The 11,480-nt window shown below is 27.9% G+C and overlaps 1 protein-coding gene across 1 annotated transcript; it reads right to left on the bottom strand.

Annotated features, from left to right (window-relative positions):
- Positions 1-5,483: 5,483 nt before the first annotated feature.
- LOC103574866 (DENN domain-containing protein 10) lies at positions 5,484-11,092 on the bottom strand. The gene is made up of 4 exons (XM_008554413.2): positions 10,625-11,092; positions 10,140-10,336; positions 6,774-7,205; positions 5,484-5,950 (listed from the first exon to the last, which is right to left on the bottom strand). The coding sequence occupies exons 1-4, from the start codon at positions 10,662-10,664 to the stop codon at positions 5,564-5,566; spliced, it is 1,056 nt and encodes a 351-aa protein (XP_008552635.1). The 5' UTR covers positions 10,665-11,092; the 3' UTR covers positions 5,484-5,563.
- Between the last annotated feature and the right edge of the window lie 388 nt (positions 11,093-11,480).

Raw genomic sequence — 11,480 nt, 5'->3', positions numbered from 1 at the left:
AATAATAATAATAATAATAATAATAATAATTAACACTGTTTAAAATAAATGTAAAAATAAAATAGTTTTAAGAATGTGAAATAAAAAAATTCAATGCTGATGCGTTGATATTAAGTGCTTTTAAATTATCGGCTATTTTACTTATTTTTTAAATGAATTTTTTATCTTAAAATATATAACTACCTGCTGGAAAAGTAAATATTTGGTGTACTAGAGTATTGTGTAGGAATTAAGAGATGAAACAAAAGGATTTTAGACAAAAGTGAAGTTGGCTAACAACCGAAGGCAAGTGCTGCCATCACGCGAAGTCTGAAATCGTGTTTTATTCCATGCCATGCACTATATTTTTCACATAACCTGCATTGATAATGGGAGTTTTAATGTCTGGTCAATCAAAACGGGCTAATTTTTGACCGACAAAAAAGAAAAAATAATGGTGTACCTAAAATATGCAATTTTAGTAAAGAACTAATATTATTTTTTTACTTTACAATAAAGGATGGAATCAAGTCAAAAACTAATTTAGCAGTCAGAAACTATTGAATTTCTTTTCTAGGGAAGAAACCAACTAATTTCTGCCCGCTAAATCTTATTGGTCAGAAATTGGCTTGTTTCGACTGAGAAAACAAGCATTGAAACTGCGGTTTCAATGCAGGTGATATACAATAGTATATTACAAATCAAGGAAAGAAGTAGGACTTTTCAACCCGGGTGCATAATTGCCTACTGTAGCCGTACACGAGGCTGCCAAACACGTGTATTGAGATGTCTTACCTTCTTCCGTGGTATGTATGCTATTTTTCACCAGATCTGCAATGTCTGCCTGTTTCCGGGAAAGATGCCTACACCTTTTAAAAAAGGAAACTTTTTTTCCCGCCAAATAGGACAAAAATTTTAAATTTCATTGCATTTAAATATATGAGATAAGCCTTTCATTCAAAAATAATATGAAATTTTAAAAACCCGCCCGGGAGAGTATCATTTATGTTAATTATAATCATATTCTTTAATTCTGTATTAACAGAATACTTGAAGTGCCTCAATGGTAATACTAAAATTGGCTGCTATTTTCGCGCGTGTAAGGAATTTTTTTTTTTTTTTTTTTTAATGTATACTGAAAGATTTCAAACGAGATGTAGGGTGTGAGTATGAAACAAATATTGCTGTAAAATGATATAGGGGAGACTGGAACTCGTCAAGATACGCCTAAACTAGTAATAAATTCTTGTAGCTTCTGAACAGCGAACACAATTTCTTTTTATCTATTTTAAATAAATCTGTCGCCATTTCACAAATTTAATGCAAAACTTTTTTTTCCAGGCTATAATCAGATTCTCAAAAAAAAAAAAAAAACTTTTTTATTTTATAAATATTTTTTTTTGCAATTTCAATTACTGTATTATTACATACTCTCGTTCCACGTACATTTAAAAAATCTATAAATTATTTATTAATATTTTAAATAAATAAATTATCTCTTCAAGGCGAGATAAAAAAAATTATTTTACAAAAATTTTGAGATATCCCTTGCCTCAGGATTATTAACTGTCTCATGTTCATATATTTACAAATACAAATATATGGAGTAAAACAAAATTCTTAAGTAAATAATTAAACTGTTAAATCAGCTCATATATAACAACTTTATGGGAAATAAATTTAACAAGAATTTATTTGCTCTTATGTCTAATGAATGTAACTGAAAATATGTAAAACAGTAAAAATAACTTTAGACATTGAAATTTAGCTATATGATGCAACACGTGTCTTATTTTTTTTTCTTTTTGTGAATAGATTCGCCTATAAATTTATGTATATTAATAATCATGAAGTTTTTAATATAAAATTTAGATACATTTTTTATTAAAATAAACATCAATTTGAAGTTTAAGTTAATTATTATTATTAGTTAATTAAAAGGATTATCTCATTGATTACATAAAATTACTTTTTTATTATGAGCATTCCCCGACTCCGAAACAAAAAAAATATATGTTCCATTGGTGTACTAAATTTTTATATATAAAAAAACATTTGTTTGAATGTAATATTAATAACAATAATAATAATTAATAAGATGGATGCTCATAAACGTCTGTGTCAAAGTCGGCCACCTGAGCTTTTGTTTTTACTCTAAATAATAAGTAAACTTAAAAAAATTTCTATAGTAATTTTACGACGAAATGTAAGTAAAAAAGAAACCAATTCATTTTGTTGTCATGTGACAACTTTTATAAATTATACATTTGAAATAAACCTGTACCAAGCATAGCCAATTTGTATTACTATTGCTAATAGAAGGTGTAAGAAGTCTCTGGCGAAACTGAATTATGGTAATTTACCGAAATCTACTGTAAATTACAGTAATTTCCCAGATAGCAAAATGACGTCTTAATGAGTTCTGAATGAGTTCTTATTTATGATTTGGACGTCTCATCAACATGTTAAAGAAATCTTTAAAAAGTTCTGAAGATGTCGAATGAGCCACCTAGCGAACTCAGTAAGACGTCTTTAAAAAGAGTTCTTTTTTCTGACTTCGCGAATAAGACTTCAGTATGAATTTACCATAACGTCTCAAGGAATTCTTAATTTTGACTTCATAAAGAAGTTTAAAAATGAATGAATTTAGACGTCACAAAATTGACGTCTTATTTATGAAGTTTTCAAGAACTCTTAATTAAGAGTTCTTAAAAATGACACCTTTAAGAAGTCATTATAAGACTTCTTGAGGATGCCTTCAAAAAGACGTCGTAAAGCAGTCATTCCGACTTGAATGCTGTCTGGGTTACCTCAAATTGTGGTAAATTTCGGTAAGCTACTACGATTTATTGTAAAATATGGCATTTCACCTAAATAACGGAATCTTAACGTAAATTTCTCAGTAATAATTTCTCGTGCAATGTTTTATCCCGGCCATAGTTTCTCATAGTAAAAATATCTTTGGATATATTTCATTATGTGAAAATTTATCCTGTTGATAGAAATACGCCCTGATTGACTGATTTACTTTCAATAAGATTCAATTAGTTTCAATTGTCGTTTTTAATCAGGGATACTAAAAATGACTATTTGTTTTATATTTATACTTATACGGGAGACCGGGGCAAGACGGCCCCCTGGGGCAAGAAGGCCCACCTCAAAAATTAACCAAAAATTTTTTTTCTTGTTTTCTTTTGATTATTACAAATTCAGATTATTTACTCATTTTTAGCCCTATACGTGAAACTAGGGGCAAAATGAACCACTCAAAAATTCTACAAAAGAATGTATTTTATATTATTATAACTTAGTCATGATTAATTTAATAGAAATATCATTTTTTGGTTAATTCTATGGATTTGGAGTAAAATAGAGCATTTGAAAAAGTTAAAAATACCAACACTCAATTTTTTTCTACAGAAGTGAACAAATTACTCGTATTATATCAAAAAAGGTTATTTCGAGTAATATAAAAGTAAATACAGTTGTTAAAGAGAAAAATATAAACACTTATAACGCGGGAAATTTTTTTACAATTAAAAAAAAAAAAAAATTTTTTTTCAGGAGCTTCACCAAAATTTTGGTGAATTGAGTTAAAGTTGGACGAGAGTAAATGGACTTGATGGTTAAAAGCCACAAAGAATAATAATCGACTTGGGTGGGCCGTTTTGCCCCGGTCTCCCCTATACTTAGTTAACGTTTAATTATAACCTTAAATTACCGATTTCTAGATCTTTCGACCTATAAATTATTTTACATTACTTATCTAGTCATTGAGCGATTTTACAATGTATATAACATTATTCAATTATTTGAATTAATTATTTTTTGTATTTGTAATCGATATAATATATTGATATACATGAATAATAATCATAATGAAATTACTGTATATGAATCTATTTATATAAATATATTATATGTAAATAAATATATTGCATAATGAAACAAAAGTTGTGGTCTACTATTTTCTTATCAAATAAATGAATATAATTCTTTTACGAACTTTCATTAATTTACTAAATTTCTTTTCTGTTTCAACAAAAATCTTATATCAAAATTTTGTTAATCAGCAATTTACATTCTAAGAAAAAAAAATGATTTGTTTACATATTATTTTCTTTTCTTCATTTAAAGAACGAGAGGGGTCGAGCGTAATGTATTATAAGACACGTATAAATTTTTATGTAAACATCCGAATAAAAAAAAAGTTTTCTCATGTTTTTATGACTTACAGTGTTTTTCTGTTTACCGTCATAAAGCGTGTGTGAAAAAATTCTATTTTTTTTTTTAAATGTTTCCAATTATTAATTTGATTATTCGTATCCATTATATGTTAATGAATGATGCATAGCAGGAATGTGGACAGTAAATTAAAAACACTAACTATTGATAAAGTGACGTTTTAATTCTTTTATTCCCTGGCGAATCCGAATTACGATATAATAATAATAAATTACCGAATTTTTCCGCAATTTACAGTGATATTCGGTATTTTACGGCTGATTACCGTAAAAATACGACACTTTACCATAATTTGTGACATTTTGCATTGTAAGCAGCATATGCTTTTTTATTTTTACAGTTTTAATAATGCAATACTTTACTCTATGATAAAATACCACACTTTTGCCGTCAAACGCAGTATTTTACTGTAAAATACCATAATTTTTCGGAATACCGTGATTCGGATCTGCAAGAGTTGAATCCTCATTAGACGTCTCAATTTGTAGTGTACAAAGATATAATACCTTATCACACATGTTACATAATTGCTTGTAAAATAATCAACAAAATTGATAAATCTTATTAATTAGTAAATTAAAATGATAATAAATATTGATATTGTTATTGGGTGACACTAGTACTCATTTAACAGTTTACAAACATACTTGAAGACTACTAAACAAATTAATGTTTTTTCACTAATCATCGAATTCAATGCATCTTATATTTTTTTAAAATCGTTCTTAATTAGGGTTGCCACTTGTGCCCGAGTGCTTTTAAAGGAATATTACAAGAACGAAGAACCAATTAATAAATTACGACAAAAGATTAAACGTCAGTCTTCCCCAATGACATTAATTATTTATTCCCCATTAAATGTCCTACCATAGCTATAAAAAGCCCATAGCCCAGGGCTTAATGCATTGAGCAGAGACCATGAACCTGTCTTTCAATGTTCCATGCAAATCATTCGTCGATAGGTATTCTGTTTGCATATATCCGCCAAATTACGCGAGGCAAAGCGGAGTTTCAATATAATTGTTGTACTAGGCCGGTAGTTTGTATCCCAAGGCCATATTATGTTCTCTAAAAGTGAACTAACGAAATTAACTGGAAAATACGAAATATTCACTAATTCAGATGTAGAGAGAGTAGCGGCATTAATTTGTTTTCAGAATGAACCGAAATTTTTTTCTTTTTGTAAGATTGAATCAGAATTTTTAAAGAAGGATCTATTTATGGAAATGATTGATAACGGTTAATATTATTTACAAATTATTTATTAAATAACCATAATTTACATAACAATTAATAATAATAATAGATTTATAATTATTACGATTCAATTTATTTAAAATTATTGTAAAAAAATTTTTTCAGCAGTAGCTAAATTGATAAGAAAATTTTCAACAGCATTTGGTAAGCTACGATCACGTATTGTTTGTATAGAATATATTTTTTTCCCAGTATCATCTTCTGTTGCAGCGATATTTTTCACTTGATTTAATAAATCTTGAGTCTTATCAGCAATTTCATTCATTATTTGTGATTCATTGGTAGTTTTTTCACACAATTGTATCATGAATAATGCTATTTCTTTATGAGTTTTAGTCATTATGAAACTCTCTTTAGCATGCGGCGCTATCGTTATTTCACGCGCTGGTATATTTACAAGTAAATCATAGAGCTCGGTTTTTAATGCTACTGCACTATCTCGGCAGCCGGCAATATAGTATGTGTTACTCTGTTAGAAAAAAATGATCAGATATTTTACGAAGTCATCAATAATAACAGATATAAGTTATTATACCAACTAAAAAATTTAACAAAACTAGTGTAATATTTTGCAAGCGTATCGTTTTTCATATATATTTATTTTAATGAATATTTTCGTGTTTTTTGTATATGTTTTTTGCTTTCAATTAATCACGTAACGAACACTGATAGAAAAACTATCTTGATTAAAGAAAAATTTTTTCTTCAAAATGTGATTCTTGTTTCAAAATTTTTAATTGTTTTAATTCAAGAAATAAGTCTTTGAACCAAAAAATTGAAATTCTCAAATAGAGAAAAAAAATTCTTGGTTTGAGAATTTTATTCTTCGATGAAGCCTTTTTTGTTTTGAAACAAAATACTGACATATTTCGCTTAAGAATTTTTTGCTCTTGGATTAAAATAGGCAGAATGTAGGTTTCAGATATTACCAACTTGTTTCAAGAATGGCGCGATTTTTAAATCAAGATATTATTTTAATCAGCTTGAAAAAAAACTTTTTTTTTTATTTTAAAAATAAAAAATTGTTTATTTGTATTTGAAATAAAATTTGACTTATGACTTCAGAAATAAAACAACTTTTTTTTGTAACACCGCTTAACACCGGGAAAAATTTAAATATCACTATCGGGTGATGAGTAGAATAAACTCTGAAAATTGTGTGAGTGTGTGTGCGTGCATGTCTCACTTGACAAAAAATGTTAACCGTTGGTGTATTTCCTGGACGCGTATGTTTGATTTTGAAATGCGTACTAATTAATAATTTAAAGTCATAATTAATTTTGATACATTACCTTCAAATCTTGAATTTCATCTGCAATTAAATCAATCCATGGTATCAAATTATCCGTAACATTTCGATGTTTCATAAATGCAGGAAATGTTTTTATCCATTTAAATAATTGTTCTAGGCTATGATGATAAAGAACAATACGTTTTTTTAATAATAACGCATTGTAAATTAATATTGTTTCCAACTCAAATGTTTTTATTAGATCGCGGATATTTGTATCTGTATTTAAATGTGGATGATTATAATCATCTGACGTAAATATACCATTTTCTTCAGTTGTACATGAACCAGTTGTAAATACTGATAAATAAAGTTTCAATATTTCCACTGGATTACCAGTTTTGCAATACATTTTACTTAATACCCGACACAGTACCTCATATTTTTGTGGATTATAGTCTTTTGTGAATAATATCAATGCAAATTGTTTCACCTGATAATAATCAATACAAACATTATTTAAATGATTTTTTTATAGTATAATCAATGATTTTTTAAACAAAGCACCCATAAAAGAATCTTGTTCAAAGCCTGAGCAAGCCTGGTCTCATGTTCCAGACGTTAGTGTCTTTTCCTACGTATGTGTCTTGCTGCAGATACTTGTGGCAGATTTTAATAGCAAGTCTAGTGCAAGCCTTATACATGAAATTCGTGCCAGATTATAACTCAGTTCTGGAGGAAGACTATAGTTGAAAATAGTTGCGCATGTCTTGTTCAAGATCTGCTCAAGGCTCAAAATAGACCTTGTCTTCAGCAGGTCTTGAGCAAGGCATGCGTAAGTACCTGCCGTAAGTTACTCTTGCAAGACTTGCGCCAGAAACTTTTAAACTGCACCGTATCTAAGATATCTTCAATATTCTTGTATACAATGCCTTGAGCAAGTCTTGCACAAGTCTTGATGACGATTTCTTGCTACATGATCTTGCGCAAGACCCATACGTAGAAAAAGACACTAGTGACTAGGGGTTTTGCTCAAGGCACTGGCACCAGAGTTTTGCTCAAGCATGTGTTACTTGGGTACTGTCGGGTAAAAAAAGATAACTATATTTTTAAATTTTTATATTTGGACGTAGAAAAGTAATAACGTATCCATCCACAAAATTTATTAGTTTTTTTTCCTTGTTGGCTATCGTCCCTATTGGGCCACGTGCCAATTACTGTTATTTCTGCCTTAAAAGTTAAATATTCTACCGTTGTGTGGCGCAAGTAAAATAGGCCGATGAGAATTAAAAAGTAATGAAAGAGTTTTTAAAAAAAAAATAAAATAAAATATCCTAACATCTAACATGGAGTAAAAATTTGTCACGGCAAAACGCTGTTACATAAATTACTTTTTACGATTAATGTATGAAAAAATCTGTTAATTTATTGTACCGATCATAACTTTCAAAGATTTCATATATATTTTCAAAACATAGATTCTAGTTGCTGTAAGTTAATTTTTTTCTTCAGCATTAAAATATTCAGCTACCATATTATTAGTACTATAAATTGCTATGATCACAATTATTATAACGATAACATAAATTACAACTTTTAATTAATTTAAACTTAAAATATGATAAATGAATGTCACAATTTTTATTACTACCAAAACTATGCTATAAAAATTTTATCACATTGAATTATTGTACCTCAAGTTACAGCATTTTGTCATGACAAAATTGATTTATTTTAAAACTAGCAACCAGCAGTAATTACTGCCCGGGTGTAACTACCAAATTTATCTCATAGATTATAAATAAAATTATTTACTCATTGACTGGTTTAAAAAAAAAAAGATAAAAGGATAATCGATGTTAAGAAAAAAATTTTTATGTTTTTCTGTTATTCCTTTTTGATTCTATAGAAGTCTAGCATCTTTTCTGAATTCTTCCTTGAAAATATTTTTATTAAGAGAATTTATTTCCTGTACTCTTTTATTTTTTATTTTCATTAAAATTTAATGGATTTTTATTTAAAAAAAAATCCTTTCCGTTCTTTCTCTATTTCGATGTTTAATCATAGAATACTTGCAAAAAAAAGAATGATAAACTTTTTTTTTATCATAACAATAAAACACTACAATGCAGTTAGATTCACTCTCGTAATTGTTTTCTTTTTGTATTTTCTTTTTTTTTTTTTTTTAATTCAACAACAGCAAAAGAACATAAAAACTGATAACATTTTTAGAATTTACATAAATAGTTATTTTAATTCAAACAAAGTTATTTAAAATTTGACCTCAGAGATTTAAAAAAATTTAATGTCAGTTATTTCTAGTTATGATAAAAAAAGAAAAAAACGATAGCCACATTGTATGCACGGTGTATTATATCAGTTAATAAAATTGCACCCTATCAAACAAATCCATGTGGGATTGCGTGAAAGCCCACAGGAATTCATGTAGAAAAGTATGGATTTAAATAAGAATCCATGGGTATCTGGATTCTCATATAGGAATTTAAATATATAGATTTCTATGGGGGAAATTTATATCGGAATCTGGCTTTCTATATAAGTTATCTCTACTCTATCAAAAAAATCCATGTGGAATTGCACGGAAACCCATAGGAATCCATAGGAGTTTATGGATTTATATAGAAATCCATGTAGGAAACCATGGGTACCAGGATTTCCATATAGGAACTTGAATGTATAGATTTCTATGGGGGAAATTTATATCGGAATCTGGGTTTCGATAGAAATTATTTCTACCCTATTAAAAAAGTCTATGTTGGATTGCATGGGAACCCATAGGAATTCATAGAAGTTTATGGAAAAATCTATGTAGGAAACCATAGGTACCTGTATTTCTATATCGGAACTTATATATGGATTTCTATAGGGGAAATTCATATGGGAATCTGGATTTCTCTATCAGTAATTTCTATAGAATCCGGGGTATCTGGATTTCTACGTCAATCATCTATACAAATATATGAATCTATGTAAGATTCCCATAGAAAATCTTATGGGAACATCCGAAAGCGCCATGTGGGAACTCATATGAGATCTAGGCTGTATTCCCACATGGATTTTTTTACAGTACAGTCAATAGTGAAATTATTTTTTTCTCTTAGTATAAGTCTTCCTTATTCTCTTGATAACAGATAAGAATTAAATTTTGAAAAAGTATCCTAAGATCTCAATACTACAATTTTTAAAATACAGAATCTTGTCAAGACAGCGAAGTTAGAAATAAACAGATAAATTTACTTGATATGAAACATTTTAAATTTAATTTTCAAAATGTTGGGAAATTCAAAAGTGATCAATTTTTATTTATAGCACACGTCAAGTGAGATAGCGCTTGACAAAGACAATTTATTAGAGAATAATTTAATTTCTTGAAAAACGATATTATAAAAAATAAAAATGTACTTACACGCGGCAGTTTATCAGTATCAAAAACTTCACTTGAATTAATATAAAACCACTCATTGTTGTATCGTGAAAATACAAATGACTGTGTGTTACAATATTCCGATTGTAAATTGTATTTACGTGTTATTATTGTCTTTTGTTCATCTGTTACTGAAGGATAGGTCCATGTCCACAATGTGTCACCATTTAAATCTTTTTCTGATGAAGAAAAAAAAATATATATTAATTCAATGCTATAGTGAATGAGGGTAAATATTTCTGACAGATGTCAATTTTTGAAATTTTTTAATAAATTAATAAAATGTAAGTATAAAAAAAATTTTTTTAATGCGTATTTAAATATTTGAAAAATTAATAAGCGCATTTTTAAAATTTCATTATCTATTTATTGAAAATTTATAAATTGTCTCGACTGTTACATTTACACTCATTATAGAGAAAATAAATTTTAATAAATCGAGAATTAAAAAAAAGGATTTTACTTACCAATAATACTACAAGATATTAAATCTGTAAGTGGTGCCATTTTTCAAAATAAAATATTTATATTGTCATTAAATGTTACAGAGGTTAAGGCTGGGCCGTAACATAAATTTTCGAATTTTAGATTTCTACTAATATATTAATTAATTATCACTACAACAATTTTTTTAGCATTCGGAAAAATGCATATGAACTTCCTCGGAAGATTTTCATCATTTGTTCCATAAATATTTAAAACGTAATTAAGCCGACTTCTAGAGAATGAATTATCACATGTTACTTTATATTTGTAACCAGATGTATATATTTATACTGGATGATAACTTTTTGTTCTTAATATTAATGACTATATACTATTAGAATAATTTGTTAACTTTTTTAATATGTTATTTTTAAAAGAATTATTAAAAATTATCACAAATAATGGAATGTTGTATTATCTGATGTTTAATATTCTCTGTTTATATTTTGCGTAATCGATAATACTTTTTGACAGAATTGTGAGATTGTGACTTAGTGATTAAAGCAGTAAATAGATGGCAACTCTTGTGGCTTTTAATAATAATTTTACCTTTTGTTGAAATGGAATATTTAGTGGAATCTATTTATTTAAATGTTGATATTATAAGCTATTAAGAATTTGGAATTTTTTTTTTCTCTGATAGCCAAACTGACAGCAAGTTGGTGATAATTTACTGCAGCAACTTGTCGCCAAGTTAACCGTAAAAATGGACATTTCTCTGAGTTGACGGTAACTAGTTGCCGATTGTCTGAAAAAGTTGGTGGCAAAAGTTAACATCTATTAGTTGATGTAAAGTTGGCTTCAATTTTTTCAGAAAGTTGGCGACAGGTTGTTGCA

Source organism: Microplitis demolitor, chromosome 4 (genome assembly GCF_026212275.2).
Source record: "Microplitis demolitor isolate Queensland-Clemson2020A chromosome 4, iyMicDemo2.1a, whole genome shotgun sequence".
NCBI lineage: Eukaryota > Metazoa > Arthropoda > Insecta > Hymenoptera > Braconidae > Microplitis > Microplitis demolitor.
The sequence above is the reverse complement of the archived record's forward strand: the minus strand, read 5'-3'. Positions and strand labels throughout refer to the sequence as shown.

Bases quoted from the DNA above. Each gene is read 5' to 3' on its own strand.
- LOC103574866 (XM_008554413.2), bottom strand. From the start codon at position 10,664: ATGGCACCACTTACAGATTTAATATCTTGTAGTATTATTG. The intron at 10,337-10,624 runs GTAAGTAAAATC...TTTCTTCATCAG, and splicing joins AATATCTTGTAGTATTATTG to AAAAAGATTTAAATGGTGAC. The intron at 5,951-6,773 runs GTAATGTATCAA...TTTTTCTAACAG, and splicing joins ATGAAATTCAAGATTTGAAG to AGTAACACATACTATATTGC.